Below are 14,375 nucleotides of genomic sequence, written 5' to 3'. Positions count from 1 at the left end.
GCCAAGAAAATGTCAGTAAAATCTTTGGTAATTTGCCTGACAGAAGAGAAAATTAGCTTGAACAGTCTGCCGCAGGGAAAATGGCAGGGAGTTGGTCCTATTCAGATTACAAAAAGCACTTTCACGTGCTGTGGAAAGAGTTTGGTATTGAAGCCAAAATGCTCTTGTTTGATATTTTTCTTTTTTGAAAAGAAAAAGGCAAATTGAACAATTTTTTTTTCCTGTGCGACCCACCGCGTTGGATTTTCCCATAGACTCCTTTTACAGCTGCAAGCATCCCAGCTGACATTTGTCAAACAGGATGTTTTTTTATAGGTCATGCTTACAATTTTGGTCTTTGATTTGCTGAGCTGATTCCTTGGGCAGGCTATATTAACGAGTCAACCTAAAAAACTGTCAAACATTGGTAAACAAGAACAGCAATAAAATTCATCTGTGGAATGGGAGAGCATGCTCAGGATGATTCCTTTCTCAGTGTTCTGTCTTCCATCATAAGGTAAGAGGGAATTTTAGTTTGCTTTTGGTTCCACAGTTAGCTAAATATCTGCAATTCTAATTTTCAAAGGACAGTCTTTGCTCCTGGCTATTAAAGGACAGGAAGAGGGAGCACATTAGTAAAAGAATGTACGGACCAACAGACTTATTTCAACAGTTACTGAAGATCTGTCAACTGTATTAAAATGCTCGAGCTGAGAATCAATTAACCCTTAAAATGTTTTGAAATCTGGGAGTGCTTAAAATAGGAGTCATTTTCCAGGCATTATAGTTAGTGTGGTGATAGGAATTCTTTTTTGTGAGCTGATGAAACACACAGAAAACATTTGAGAACTAGTGGATTTGGTTTAATTGTAATCAGCAAAATGTCATTCAGGTCATAATCTTAAATAGCTAAAAGTGTGTTTCAGTTTTAATTGTGATATTTTGAAACTGAGATTTTCAGCCTTGTCTGACATAATGTTAATAGATTCAATTTTAATTTTAGGAATTATTATTTTATTATTTACTAACAAATTACATAAGTATGGAACTTTATAAAATGAAAAGGTATCACAGTGAAGTTCCATTACATAAGGCACTGGCTGAAATAGATGGTGATTGGATGAACTCTAAAGTAGCCTTTGGACCTAGAAATTCCCATGGTAGTCTATTACTTAGCATAATGCTGGTGGGAAACTTGTGCCACCATTATGGAGACGGAATACAGTGTAGGAAAATGTGAGGTTATGCACTTTGGTAAGAAGAATAGACACGTAGACTATTTTTTAAATGGGGAAAGACTTTGGAAATCTCAAATACAAAGAAACTTAGGAGTCCTAGTTCAGAATTCTCTTCAGGTTAATATGCAGGTTCAGTTGGCAATTAGGAAGGCAAATGCAATGTTAGGTTTCATTTTGAGAGGACTAGAATACAAAAGCAGAGATGTACCACTGAGGATGTATGGGGCTTGGTCAGACTACGCTTGGAATATCATTAGCAGTTTTGGGCCATGTGTCCAAGGAACACATGGAAAAACAAGGATGTGCTGGCCATGGAAGGAGTCCAGAGGAGCTTTACAAGAATGATCCTGAAAATGAAGGGCTTGTTGCGTGGGGAGCAGTTGAGGTCTCTGGGTCTGTACTCGATGGAGTTTAGAAGGTTGGCGGTGTAGAATTTGATTGAATCTTACAGGATTCTGAGGGGTATGGATATAGTAGATGTGGAGAAGATATTTCCATTAATGGGAGAGACCAGAACCCAAGGACAAAACCTCAGAGTGAAGGGACACCCTTTAGAAGTGAGATTAGGAGGGATTTCTTCAGGCAGAGGGCGTGAATCTGTAGAATGCATTGCTGTAGAAAGCTGTGGATGCCAAGTCATTGAGTATCTTTAAGACAGAGATAGATAAGTTCTTGATTAGTAAGGGAATCAAAGGTTACTGGGAGAAGGCAGGAGAGTGGTGCTGAGAAACCCTGATTCTGCTTCTATATCTCACAGTCTTATGGTCTAAGTGTTCTTGTTGTACAAGCACTCATGGCATTGGGACAAGGCAGGGGATGGTGTGATGATGGTAGTTGTCTTCATTGGTGATGGAACCGTAGGCAATGTGATGGATGATATTATCATATACTGTCCTTCCTTGCATTCTGAACCCAGAAGAGAAGAGGTCAAAAGCAAAAAGCTTACACCCCTCCATCACATGCACCCAAATCCTAATCCAAAGAAATGGGGTTTGAGATCCGGGGTAACTGAACTCCAATTTCCTCTGCCACCCATTCAGATCAGGTAGCTTTACACACTTGCCTAACTAAGGAATAACAGGGTTTAGGTAATACTTGGCTTGAAAAGGAAATACCTGAACATTGAAGAATAAAGAAAACCACAAATTAAGTCAGTTGCAGATTTGAGGTCTTTGGGGGTGGGGAAGAATAAGTTAGAATGGCAGAAAAATGGAAAAAGAGTTACACTTTTAACATGTGAAGCTTGCAGACATTAAAAGTTTGTGTGTAGGGAAATGTTAAACGCTGATAATGTTTAATGAGTTAAAGAATGTGTTTGTTTCATCTTAGTAGAGTAATGGTTATTTATAAAAGAATTTTTATCTTTAGGAGTCAATGAACTTTTTGTGAACATTATGAACAGTGGACTGTTTTCACTTGTGTTCCGAATTGGCCTGCTGTTCCTGTCCTTGCTCAGATCTGGAGAATCTCAACATATAGCAGATGAATCATGCTCAGTACAGATCCTAGTCCCTGGCCTGAAAGGTAGTTGCACATTAAGTTTGTGGTTTGTGAAGTATGTAAGACTGTGTTTTATTCTTGTACTACTTGTACTTCTTACCAAACTGCATTAACTTACATTAACTCTTTAATAAATGCCATTATAAGCTTGTTGGATGCTAAAAGAGTGGTGCATTTTATACAACAGTGATGGTGCAGCAATTGGTAGTGGATGGAGACTACTGGCTGATTTATTTACTAAGTGCAATGTCCATTTGTGAACTAAGTAATACAGATACAGCTAAGTTCCTTATCTGTGCTGAGTTAGTTGATCTTACCCGAGGCATCAGTGGATGTGATAGAGCTGCTGCAGCCCATTCCTGATCACTATCCAGCAAGAACCACAAAAAGACATGTGAATGGAGCCTGTAAACAGGATTGAGTTCAACTGTGATAACCCTCACAGTTGATACTAATTACAAAGGGCTATGGACAAGATCATAGAGAGTTGTGGGAATGAATCCCCAATGTAAAATAGTAACTTTAGGTAAATATATGACAAAATAAAGTAGGTGAAAAATAGTCTGTTGCTATTATAGTGGTTGTTTAGTATCACTTTCATGGTTGAATGCAGTATTCAAAATAAAGTGTAGGAGAGGGTTTTTTTTGATGAATTCAATATGCTTAGTTCCAATTATTCATGCAGAGCTATCTGACATTTCTGAGTCCATTATTGTGATGCAACACACCATTTGTATTCCTGCAGTTGGAAGCATGAAGCTGACCCCTCAAGATCAACTTCCACTGGTATTATTTGTGTGGTTTGGTGAACCATTCTTTTACACACTTGTTCAACTTCCATAGCCCTGCCATACATGTTCATGTATGTGATATATGATGGTATGTGTTCTGCCACAATGTGCAAGCGCATGCATGATCAAACAGTGGTAGTGTTCTGAGATTTGGCGGTAGAAATGGTCCATGATGAAGTTAATTTAACAAACACAATTTGTCTTGTATGGCATTTTAAAGAGTCAGAATTCACAACTTATGATTCAATGATGACATTAATTTGTCTGTGGGGTTTGCTGTGTTGTAAATTTATTGACTTTGATGCTACCAGATCTGCCAGCTCTGAGATAACAAAATACTTATGCTTCATGGCCGTTCTAAAAAAATGAGCGCCTGGCAGCAGGCACATATTTCATCTGTTGTGAGGCAAATAGGGGAAATTATCATTTCATTGTTCCTGTGTTTCATGAGTCCAATTTTTTCCTAATTTTCCATCTTCAGCATGTCGATTGTCGGTAGTCTACTCTAATACTCTATCTCCAGGTAATATTGGGATCCCGGAATTGTAGCGTAAAATTGGTGAAGGATTTTAATACCGCAGAGCTAATGCAGCCAGTGCAATGTGAAGAATGAGATGAAAATCGAAGTCCTTATTTTCTCCTGCCCACACTCCTGAATCCAATGATTATTTCCAGGGGTACCAGCTCACCCTCTGGTCTATTTGTCATTTTCAAGGATGATCATTGATCATAGAATCACAACAGTGCAGGAGGAGGCCTATAATGTCTGCACCAGCTCTCCAAATGAGCAATTCATTAAATGTTGTTCCCTCACCTTCTCCCATAACCCTGCACATTTTTCCTTTTCAGGTGACAGTCTAATTTCTGTTTGACTGCCTCACTTCGATCAGTCCCCTCCACACTCTCAGGCAATAAAAAGCACCACTCTTAATAAGGCAGGGAATTAGTCAAAGGAGGTATTCAAAAACATTTGTAATGGGACATCCTTGAAATTTAACATAATTAAATGTAAGATAATGTGAATTGGAGCAGAATTATATACACAACATGAAGGGCTGTGTGTTTGCAAAGTGAAAAAGTAAGCAGAAGTATGTTTTCTAATTATACTTTGAAAATATTCAATCAATGTGAAGTTCCTGAATGGATAATCAAATACAAGATTACATTACGAATTTGATTATGAATCAAGACTTGTTTTCGCCTTGTACTGCTCTCAGAATATTTTAATATACCTTTTCCGCTCAAAATAAAGAAATTAGGATTAAGTTGCTCCTTCCCCACGCTCAGGAAATCTCAAATCTTCATAGACAGTTGATTAACTTCGAAAGTATCGAACTGCTACACAGGGAAAAGTGGCAATCAGTTTGTGCATAAGGACCCACAATCAGCAATTAAATGAACGATCAATTAAACTGACTTGTAGTTGTGTTGGCTGAAAGAGAAAAGTTACTGGGGTGGTGACAGCCCAAATGGTATTATCACGGGACAGTTAATCCAGAGACCCAGAAAATATGTTCTCGGGACCTAGGTTTGAATCCCACCATAGTGGATGGTGTAATTTGAATTCAATAGAGGAAACAAAATCAGGAATGATGAATTTAATGATAACCATAAATTGATTACCAATTGTTGGAAAAATCCATTGAGTTCACTAATGAACTATAGGGAAGGAAACTGCCATTCTTACCTGGTCTGGCCTACATGTGACTCCAGACCCACAGCAAGGTGATTGACTCTTAACTGCCTTCTGGGTAATTAGGGAAGGGCAATAATGCCTAGCCAGTGATGCCCTTGTCCTGTGAATGAATAAATAAAAAAAAATTTACAAGAATACCAGGAGAGCAACCTGTACTTCACTTAGTCACATGAAATGTTTTTCCATATTGTTGAACAGACAAACAGGACCTCAGTTATCTAAACCCATCTTATCTAAAGGACAACACCTCCACAGTTTTGAATACATGCTCAGCAGTCCACTGACGCATCATCTTGCACCATGTGCTTAAACGTGTGTCTCCCTAATTCAGAGTCAATGTCTTAGCCCATAATCAAACCCTATGCCTCTTGCTTCGAAAGAACATTGATGCTTGGAAACATTTTGAAAAGGGTAGGAAGGATGATCCCAAAACAAAGTGCCTTGACAGAAATGCCTACATCTTATGTCTGAATGAAACATAACACACAAAATAGGAGTAGGAGTAGGGTATTCAGTCTGGCAAACCTGCTGTGCCATTCAGTAAGATCATTGCTTTTCAGATTGGAGTCCTGTGACCAGTGGTGTGCCACCAGAATCTGTGCTGGGTCCAGTGCTTTTCATCATTTATTATAAATGATTTGGATGTCAAATTGGGAGGTATAGTTAGTAAGTTTACAGATGACACCAAAATTGGAGGTATACTGGACAGCGAAGGAGGTTATCTCAGAGTACAACGGGATCTTGATCAGATTGACCATGGGCTGATGAGTGGCAGATGGAGTCTTATGTAGATAAATGTGAGGTGTTGCATTTTGGAAAGGCAAATCTTAGCAGGAATTACACACATAATAGTAAGGTCCTTGGGGAGTATTGCTGAACAAAGAGACCTTGGAGTACAGGCTCATAGTTCCTTGAAAGTTGAGTCCCAGTTAGACAGGATAGTGAAGAAGACATTTGGTATGCTTGTGTTCATTGGTCAGTGCATTGAGTATAGGAGTTGGGAGGTCATATTGCAGCTGTATGGGATATTGGTTAGGCCACGATTGGAATACAGTGTGCAATCCTGATCTCCCTCTTATCGGAAGGATGTTGTGAAAGTTGAAAGGGTTCAGATAAGATTTACAAGGATGTTGCCAGAGTTGGAGGGTTTGAACAATAGGGAGAGGCTGAATAGACTGGGGCTATTTTCCCTGGAGAGTCGAAGGCTGAGGGGTGACTTTATTGAGGTTTATAAAATCATGAGGGGCATGGATAGGGTAATTAGACAAAATTTTTTCCCTGGGGTGTAGAAGTTCAAAACTAGAGGACATAGGTTTATGGTGAGAGAGGAAAGATTTTACAGGGGACTTGGGGCACCATTTTCACGCAGAGGGTGGTGTGTGTATGGAATGAGCTGCCAGAGGAAGTAGTGGAGGCTGATACAATTGCAACATTTAAAAGACATCTGGATGGGTATATGAATAGAAAGGGTTTAGAGGGATATGGGGGAAATGCTGGCAAATGGGACTAGATTTATTGAGGATATCTGGTCAATATGGGCAAGTTGGACCAAAGGGTCTGTTTCTGTGCTTTGTATCTCTCTGATTCTATCTGATCATGGCCCCAACATTCTTGAACCCCACCCCGTGTTAACCATTGACTCTCTTGTTAATTGGCTGGGTGACTGGATTACAATGCAGAGTGATGTCAATAGCATAGGTTCAATTCCCACATGGGCTGAGATTACCATGATGGACTCATCTTCTCAACCTCTTCCTCTGTGTGAAGATATATCTTATTGATGTTGAGAGACCCTTAGGGTTAACTTCCAGATAAGGCCAATCCAACCCTGCAGTTCTTTTGTTTTACTCACTTGTGGGACATGAGTGTCACTGGCTGACCAATATTTATTGCCCTAGCTGAGCTTAAAAAGGGTATTAAAATGTACAGAGACACCATCGATATACTGATGTCTCTCTGTGATGTCATTGAAATAAGAACCAAAATAACTAGTGTTGCGAAAATAGCAATTTGCATTTTCTGTATTCATTCACAGGTTGTGGGTGTCACTTGATAGGCCAATATTTAAATCATACCTTCAGTAAAATTAACATCCTAAGGTGCTTCAGAGATGGGTGTCAGGGAAACTGATAGTGAACTAAGAAGCCAAAGGTTTTTTTTTAAGTGGGAAGAAGTATATTAGAATGGCAGAACTAGCATTGACCACATGCTACATCTGCTCTGCTCCACCATTTCATAAATTCACCGCATATCTGTGACCTCCATTCCTCTGTGCTGCCCCTCAGCATGTTCAACGTTATCTTTTATACAAAAATGCCCAAATCACTTGCAAAATTAACTTTAGACTGTTGCTCCTGCCAGGGTGTGTTATAACTCTTACATCTAGCAAAGAACTGTGAGATTCTTAATAATAATAAATGATAATTTTATTTGTTTAACATGATTAATATTATAATAATAAAATGCTTTACAAACTAGCAGTTTACACTGTAAATCTAATTGAATATCTTGTGCTTTAGAACATAGAACATAGAACATAGAACAATACAGCACAGAACAGGCCCTTCGGCCCACGATGTTGTGCCGAACATTTGTCCTAGCTTAAGCACCCATCCATGTACCTATCCAATTGCCGCTTAAAGGTCACCAAAGATTCTGACTCTACCACTCCCATAGGCAGTGCATTCCATGCCCCCACCACTCTCTGGGTAAAGAACCCACCCCTGACATCTCCCCTATACCTTCCACCCTTCACCTTAAATTTATGTCCCCTTGTAACACTCTGTTGTACCGGGGAAAAAGTTTCTGACTGTCTACTCTATCTATTCCTCTGATCATCTTATAAACCTCTATCAAGTCACCCCTCATCCTTCGCCGTTCCAACGAGAAAAGGCCTAGCACTCTCAACCTATCCTCGTACGACCTATTCTCCATTCCAGGCAACATCCTGGTAAATCATCTCTGCACCCTCTCCAAAGCTTCCACATCTTTCCTAAAGTGAGGCGACCAGAACTGCACACAGTACTCCAAATTAGGCCTAACCAAAGTCCTGTACAGTTGCAACATCACTTCACGACTCTTGAATTCAATCCCTCTGCTAATTCAATCCCTTTAACTTCACCGTGGATGATCACATACCACTGCTCTAGATCTTGGTCTTGATCCACGTGACAATGATCATTTGGCATTCTTCTCCTGGTGGTTCCAGGGGTGTCTTCTCTTAAGTTGGTCTTGAGTTACTGCTCCTGAGGGTGGTGTAGCAGTGATTCTTAGCAGAAGTCTTTGCGCTCTTTTTGGAGGGTCGTCGATGTCCACCAGTAGATCAGTCAGACCCAACCAGGTGTTGACATTTCAGTGGCAGTGTGGTCCTTGGGCAACCATTCCTGGAGGTGTCAGGACCTGGTAGGTCAAGTAGCCCTTTTCAATAAGGTTGTGAAGTGCCCCTGTGTCTGGTAAACAGCTTGATGTTTCCGATTGTCCTGGGGATGGCATTCAGATCGATTCTATTCAATTCCAATTCAATTGTATATTGTATTGTTTGCAGCTGCTGGGTCAGTTTTGTAACGTGTGTCTGGATTCTGGAGCTTGTTAATTCCAGAGTCTTTGAGCACAATCACTTTTGGTTAAGACTAGTCTCAATTTTGTAGCAAGTCTCATTTATTGTCCATTTTTCATAAATCCATCACTTTGAGTAGCCTGTTTGGCCACAAGACTGATTCTCATTCTTGAAAAATATTCATTTTTTTCTATCTTCCATCAAATTGAATAATTTCCTCACATTATCCTCTATTTATCAGCTCTTTTCCATTTAAATGGCATTTATACCTCTGTGCAGGCTCCTTGTGTACTTCCGACAGTGTACATTCTCACTTAAAGTTGTGGTTTAGCAAATCTAAATATACTCTACTGATCACCTCCTCTAAGGTGAGAGTTTACATTACAAGTATAGTATTTGAGATCTAAGCCCAAAAAAGCACTTTCATTATATAACTATTCTTGCAGCACTATGTCCATTGACCTAACTTGCATTTTTCCTTGGTTTTCTTCCTCCCCATTTTCCATTGCTATTCAACAATTCCAGAAAATGTTAGATGCATCTCTTTATCACAGTGCTCAAACCATTTATTTTGATGGAGAAGCAAGGAGTCTTAATACTAATTTTTGGAACATACCAATTTGATAAATTTCATTTTTAGGGGTATGATAATTTACAGACTGGATTTTATAGTCCTAGCTGGATGTATTTTGGTGGGTTGGGGGGTGGTGATTAGGGGATAGAAATGTAAAATATGAGGCATTCCCAACTCACCGTCTTTCTGTCTACCCCTGACCTGTCTTCAATGTGTGTCATATGGACGGTTACTAAAATTAACGGCTCTCTCTTTTTAAAAAATAAGTAAGTAATGATAATGATAATACTTGTAGCTTACTATTATTATCAATTTAATTGATAGAAAATCAGTCTTAACAGTAGTTTTGAAAACATTTGAGTGTGTTGGACAACTCCGTTGCCATGCTGCCAACATAACAACAATAGGAGGATAGCCTGGGTGCAATATTATAACCTGGTACAGTGAGAAGACTGCAGGTGTACAGTGGTTAATGTTATTTATGTGCATGGACCTAGTTTCTGTATCAGCTAACTGAGGTAATATTAGTTATTACATTAGGTATAATTGCCATCTGTCCCATGAAGCTCAGTAATTAAAATCTAATATTTAAGCATTAATGATTTAATTCCTAATGTAATAATTACACTTCAATGCACAGGTAACAGAGTACATTTTCAACACAGGCTCATGAGTCCAGTAAATATCCTGTGAATGCAATTAATATTCCAGTGTTATAATTATCTATGGTGTATATTGCCAACACGAGTAATTGCAATGTCCCTCAGAGGTAACAAATTGCACTCCTGCATGGGAAATAATTGAGAATAATTGGGGATATACTAAAGAGAATATGACATTTTTGCCCTATTTGAACACTGGCAATTTTCTAACCTGTCAGACTGAGATTGCTACCTATGTGCTGTTTGATCACGCTGAGTCAATGAATAGCAACAACCCCATTTACACATATGTATTATTTTTGTATTGCTATTTTGCCAATGAGGATGATGCTGTGTTCTTATGTTGTGTTGCAGGTGAACCTGGGGAAAAGGGGGAGAAAGGAGAGCCTGGAAGGCTAGGAAAAGTTGGCCCAGTTGGACAACCAGGTGATTTTCTACAAATATAAATTCTACATTGAAAAAAGACTTACGTGTTTCATATTAAACAACACACAAAATTGTAACATGGAATGCTAACAAATTTGATATGCTGTAGGAAGTTTAATTGGCTTATTTCACTTTTCAATTGTTTCACCAGACTGGTCAGGTTCTGGCAATAGAGAGACTTCGAATCTTGGCATTAGTTCGGCCTTTCATGTGTTCACTTTTCATTTCCAGTGTATCCATTTTGCTACATTAGAATTCAGCAAATGTATTGTGGGCAAAGTGCACAATTTCCTGGGACCTAAATTTGGTAGCCCGCCACAAAGAATAATACCTTTAGTATTGCAATTCACACTTCAACCTGTAACTGTTGATTATCACACACAGGCAACATACTAACTTTTTGATGTCTACTTGTTCATATCAGTAATGTTAATATCTAGCTGGAAGTACTCACTGCTGTTGATTGTGAGTGGCTAGCATCACTTAAAGCCAACCTGCAAAGCTTAAAGGTAAAGCAGGTGATGTGGAAGTGAATGTATTCTGAAACATGTTGAAAAATGGCACAACATGTGAAAAAGCAGGTTCTGATGTTTACAGATTCTTCACTGAAGTCTTTGTGGAGGAAACAAACAGGAGGAGAGGTACCCTCTATCTATAGAAAACTGGGACTCTCACCAGAACCACGCTCAGTGTTCGGAAAAGAAAGGATTCCAAAGCTAGGCTTAAGAGGTCCAACAGCAGTCACCTCCTTCACCAATACCATTATGATTTAGTCCCCTCATTACTTTTTCCCCTTTTTTGGTGAATTGGTGTTAATTGAGTGATCAGTTAACTTGGTGGTGGGTTTCTTTATAGTAAGACAAATGGATGTGTGTTTACCCCCAGGAGATGGGATGTTTTCTGAACGGACCTCAACTTCTAACAACACCAGCTTGGAGGACAGATTACTGACTGCTTTGGCACCTTGCCTGTCCTGTTGAATGCTGAATTTGCATGACTTTGGCTTACAGGCCAATACCTGGATGTCAGGTGCTTATGTTTGTGCTGCAATAGGAACCGAGATATCAGCCATCAGATGGTGCATCATCATTCTTGGATTCTTTCTTTGCTGCACAGGGTGAGCTTCATGGCCAAGATGCTTTGCTGGCCCTGTGCTGGCCTTCTGCACTGAATACAGGCCACTCATGCCTGACGTCTCACCATGTTCAGGTTTTCCTCTAACCAACCCTTCAAAGTATTTTATATTTAGCCAGTGATTACACAATGTTCAGCACAGTTTGTATTTCCAAGTAGTCAATGCCCAAAAGCAGCAAGGCCCAGGCAATGACCTCTTGACATTCATTGGCATTACCATCTTGGTATTACAATTGACCAGAAACTGAACTGGTCTATCCATAAAAATACAATGGCTACAAGAGCAGGTGAGAGGCTAGTAACCTGGCTGTTAGTAGCTCACCTCCTGGCTCACAGAAACATAAAATATCTATAGTATGGAAACAGGCCCTTCTGCTCAATAAGTCCACACCAACACTCAGAACAATAATCCGCCCAGATCCATTCCCCGACCGTATTATGCTACATTCATCCCTGAGTAATGCACCTAACCTACACATCCCTGAACAGTATGGGCAGTTTAGCATTGCCAATTCACCAAATCTGCACATCTTTGGATTGTGGGAGGAAACACACACAGACACAGGGAGAATGTGAAAACTCCACACAGACAGTCGCCCAAGGCTGGACATGAACCTGTGTCCCCGGTGCTGTGAGGCAGCAATGCTAACCTCTGAGCCACCTTAAACCTATCCTCTCCAGTTTTGGGCTCCCCAACCCTAGGGAAAAGATCTTTATTGTTCAAGAGAAACAAGCTGTGCTGTGTGTCGATCGATAGAAAAGGTGATCTTGGGGGAGGAGGAATTTGGGAAAAATTAGGTTTCGATGCTTTCGGCTTTGCCCCTGGCCACAGCCTCAGTCATATGATTGTTGATTAATTGGTGCTCTCAAGCTTTGCAGACCTAAAGAGCATGTTCAAAAGTTTAGTTGTTTCCTTGGTGTGATTAACTGAAAAGCTCTTGAAGAAGTAGCACATTCAGGAAGACTGTCATTAATTATTCACCAACAGAAAATGGGCAGTGTGGCTACAAGACCGAATATGGTTCATTTCCTGCATCCCTCATGCTAGGATAATCTAAGAGGCTTGGTGCCATTCCAAAATAATTGCTATCCTAAATTCAGGAAAACTAGTTTATCATCCCCATAAGCTCTCTAATGTCTACAAGGTAATTAAATAGCTAACCTGTAAATGATGAGACCAGTTTTAGAGGTCACTCTCCAAAACGGGCCAGAGAGTTTCAGGAAAGGACAAAATTGCTTTGACCAGGCCCTTATACCAATGATCAATATTAAGGCAGGGCTCCAGGAACAGCTAAGGTAATGGCTGTATTCATAGACTTCCCATTGGCATATAGAAAGGTCTTTTGGGGTCAAATGTCAGTTACTGAAGCTTTCAATACATACAAAAATTCTTCGGCTTATCAATTCTTAAGGCTAATCAGCCATCAGAATTTCCAGGTCTATCTTGGTGGTAAGTGTAGCCAAACAGTAGCATTCAGTCCCATTTGCAGATAGTGAAACAGCTCACATTCAATTGCAACAGGACCTGGACAACATTCATGTTTGTGCCAACAAATGCCAAGTGACATTTAAGCCACACAAGTGCTAGGCAATGACTATGTCCAGCAAGGCAGAATCTGCACAGGAAGACCTAACATATGCAAGTCCAAGTCTCACACCATCCTGATCTGATTTGAAACTATAATTGCCCTTCTGACAATATTATCAGATCAAAATCCTGGAACTCCCCTTTTAGGAGTGCACCTGATGAAACTGCAGCAGTTCAAGAGGGCAGCTTACCATAACCGTCTCAAAGGAAATTAGAGATGTGTAAAAAATGTTTGTCTTGCCAATGATGTGCATGGCTTTTGAAATAATTAAAAATGAAATCTCAGTTTTACCATGACTTGTGGATAAAATGTTCCTCGCCTTTAAAAGATACAATCTACCTTTCAGATCTATCTCTCACAATTTTTTACTGTATGGTCAGATGAGCAGCCACTTAACAATGCATTCTATAATCATTAAAATGACAGCACCAGGTTATAGTCCATGATCTTTAACTTTGTTCACCCCAGTCCAAAACTGGCACTTCCAAGTTATCATTAAAATGGGCAGACTGTCCAAGTCATACTCGAAGCATCCATCAAAATCAATGAATACCTGTTAATTGCACATTCTGGTCACAGAACCCATAATTTGATGTTATCAAATGTGGCCTGTGAATGTAGGGGCAGTTCTTTTAATTCATTTGTGGGATTTGGGCTTTGCTGGCTGACCAGCATTTATTGCCCATCCCTAGTTGCCCTTGAGAAGATGGTGGTGAGCTGCCTTCTTGAACCACTGCATTCCACCTGCTGATTGCTTTCATCATTTATATATGTGATTTGGATGTGAATATAAGAGGTATAGTTACCAAGTTTACAGATGACACCAAAATCAGAGGTGTACTAGACAGCGAAGAAGATTACCTCAGGTTACAATGATCTTGATCAGCTTGGCCAATGGGCCAAGTTATGATGGATGAAGTTCAATTCAGATAAATGTGAGATGCTGCATTTTGCAAAGGCAAATCAGGGCGGATTTAATGGTAAGGTTCTATGGAGTGTTGCTGAACAAAATGGCCTTGGAGTGCAGGTTCGTAGTTCCTTAATAGTGAAGTCTCAGGGAGATAGGAGAAAGTGAGGACTGCAGATGCTGGAGACCAGAGTTGAAAAGTGTGGTGCTGGAAAAGCACAGCAGGCCAGGCAGCATCCGAGGAGCAGGAGAATCGACATTTCGGGCATAAGCCCTTCTTCAGGAATGAGGCTGGTGTGCCAAGTGGGCTGAGATAAAAGGTA

At 40.0% G+C, this 14,375-nt stretch overlaps 1 protein-coding gene across 4 annotated transcripts in view; it reads left to right on the top strand.

Annotated features, from left to right (window-relative positions):
• Positions 1-102: 102 nt before the first annotated feature.
• The window catches only part of colec11 (collectin sub-family member 11), a 30,390-nt gene continuing 16,117 nt past the window's right edge, over positions 103-14,375 (top strand). Inside the window, exons 1-3 of one of the 4 annotated variants that reach the window (XM_043678578.1) lie at positions 103-496; positions 2,586-2,741; positions 10,351-10,422. In XM_043678578.1, the coding sequence (XP_043534513.1) occupies positions 2,612-2,741; positions 10,351-10,422 (202 nt within the window). In that variant the 5' untranslated portion in view covers positions 103-496; positions 2,586-2,611. The remainder of the gene's footprint in view (positions 497-2,585; positions 2,742-10,350; positions 10,423-14,375) is intronic. The other 3 variants (XM_043678581.1, XM_043678565.1, XM_043678573.1) reach the window with 3 other exon arrangements.

This window comes from Chiloscyllium plagiosum, chromosome 3, assembly GCF_004010195.1.
Source record: "Chiloscyllium plagiosum isolate BGI_BamShark_2017 chromosome 3, ASM401019v2, whole genome shotgun sequence".
Lineage (NCBI taxonomy): Eukaryota > Metazoa > Chordata > Chondrichthyes > Orectolobiformes > Hemiscylliidae > Chiloscyllium > Chiloscyllium plagiosum.
This window is presented reverse-complemented; position numbering and strand designations above follow the sequence as displayed.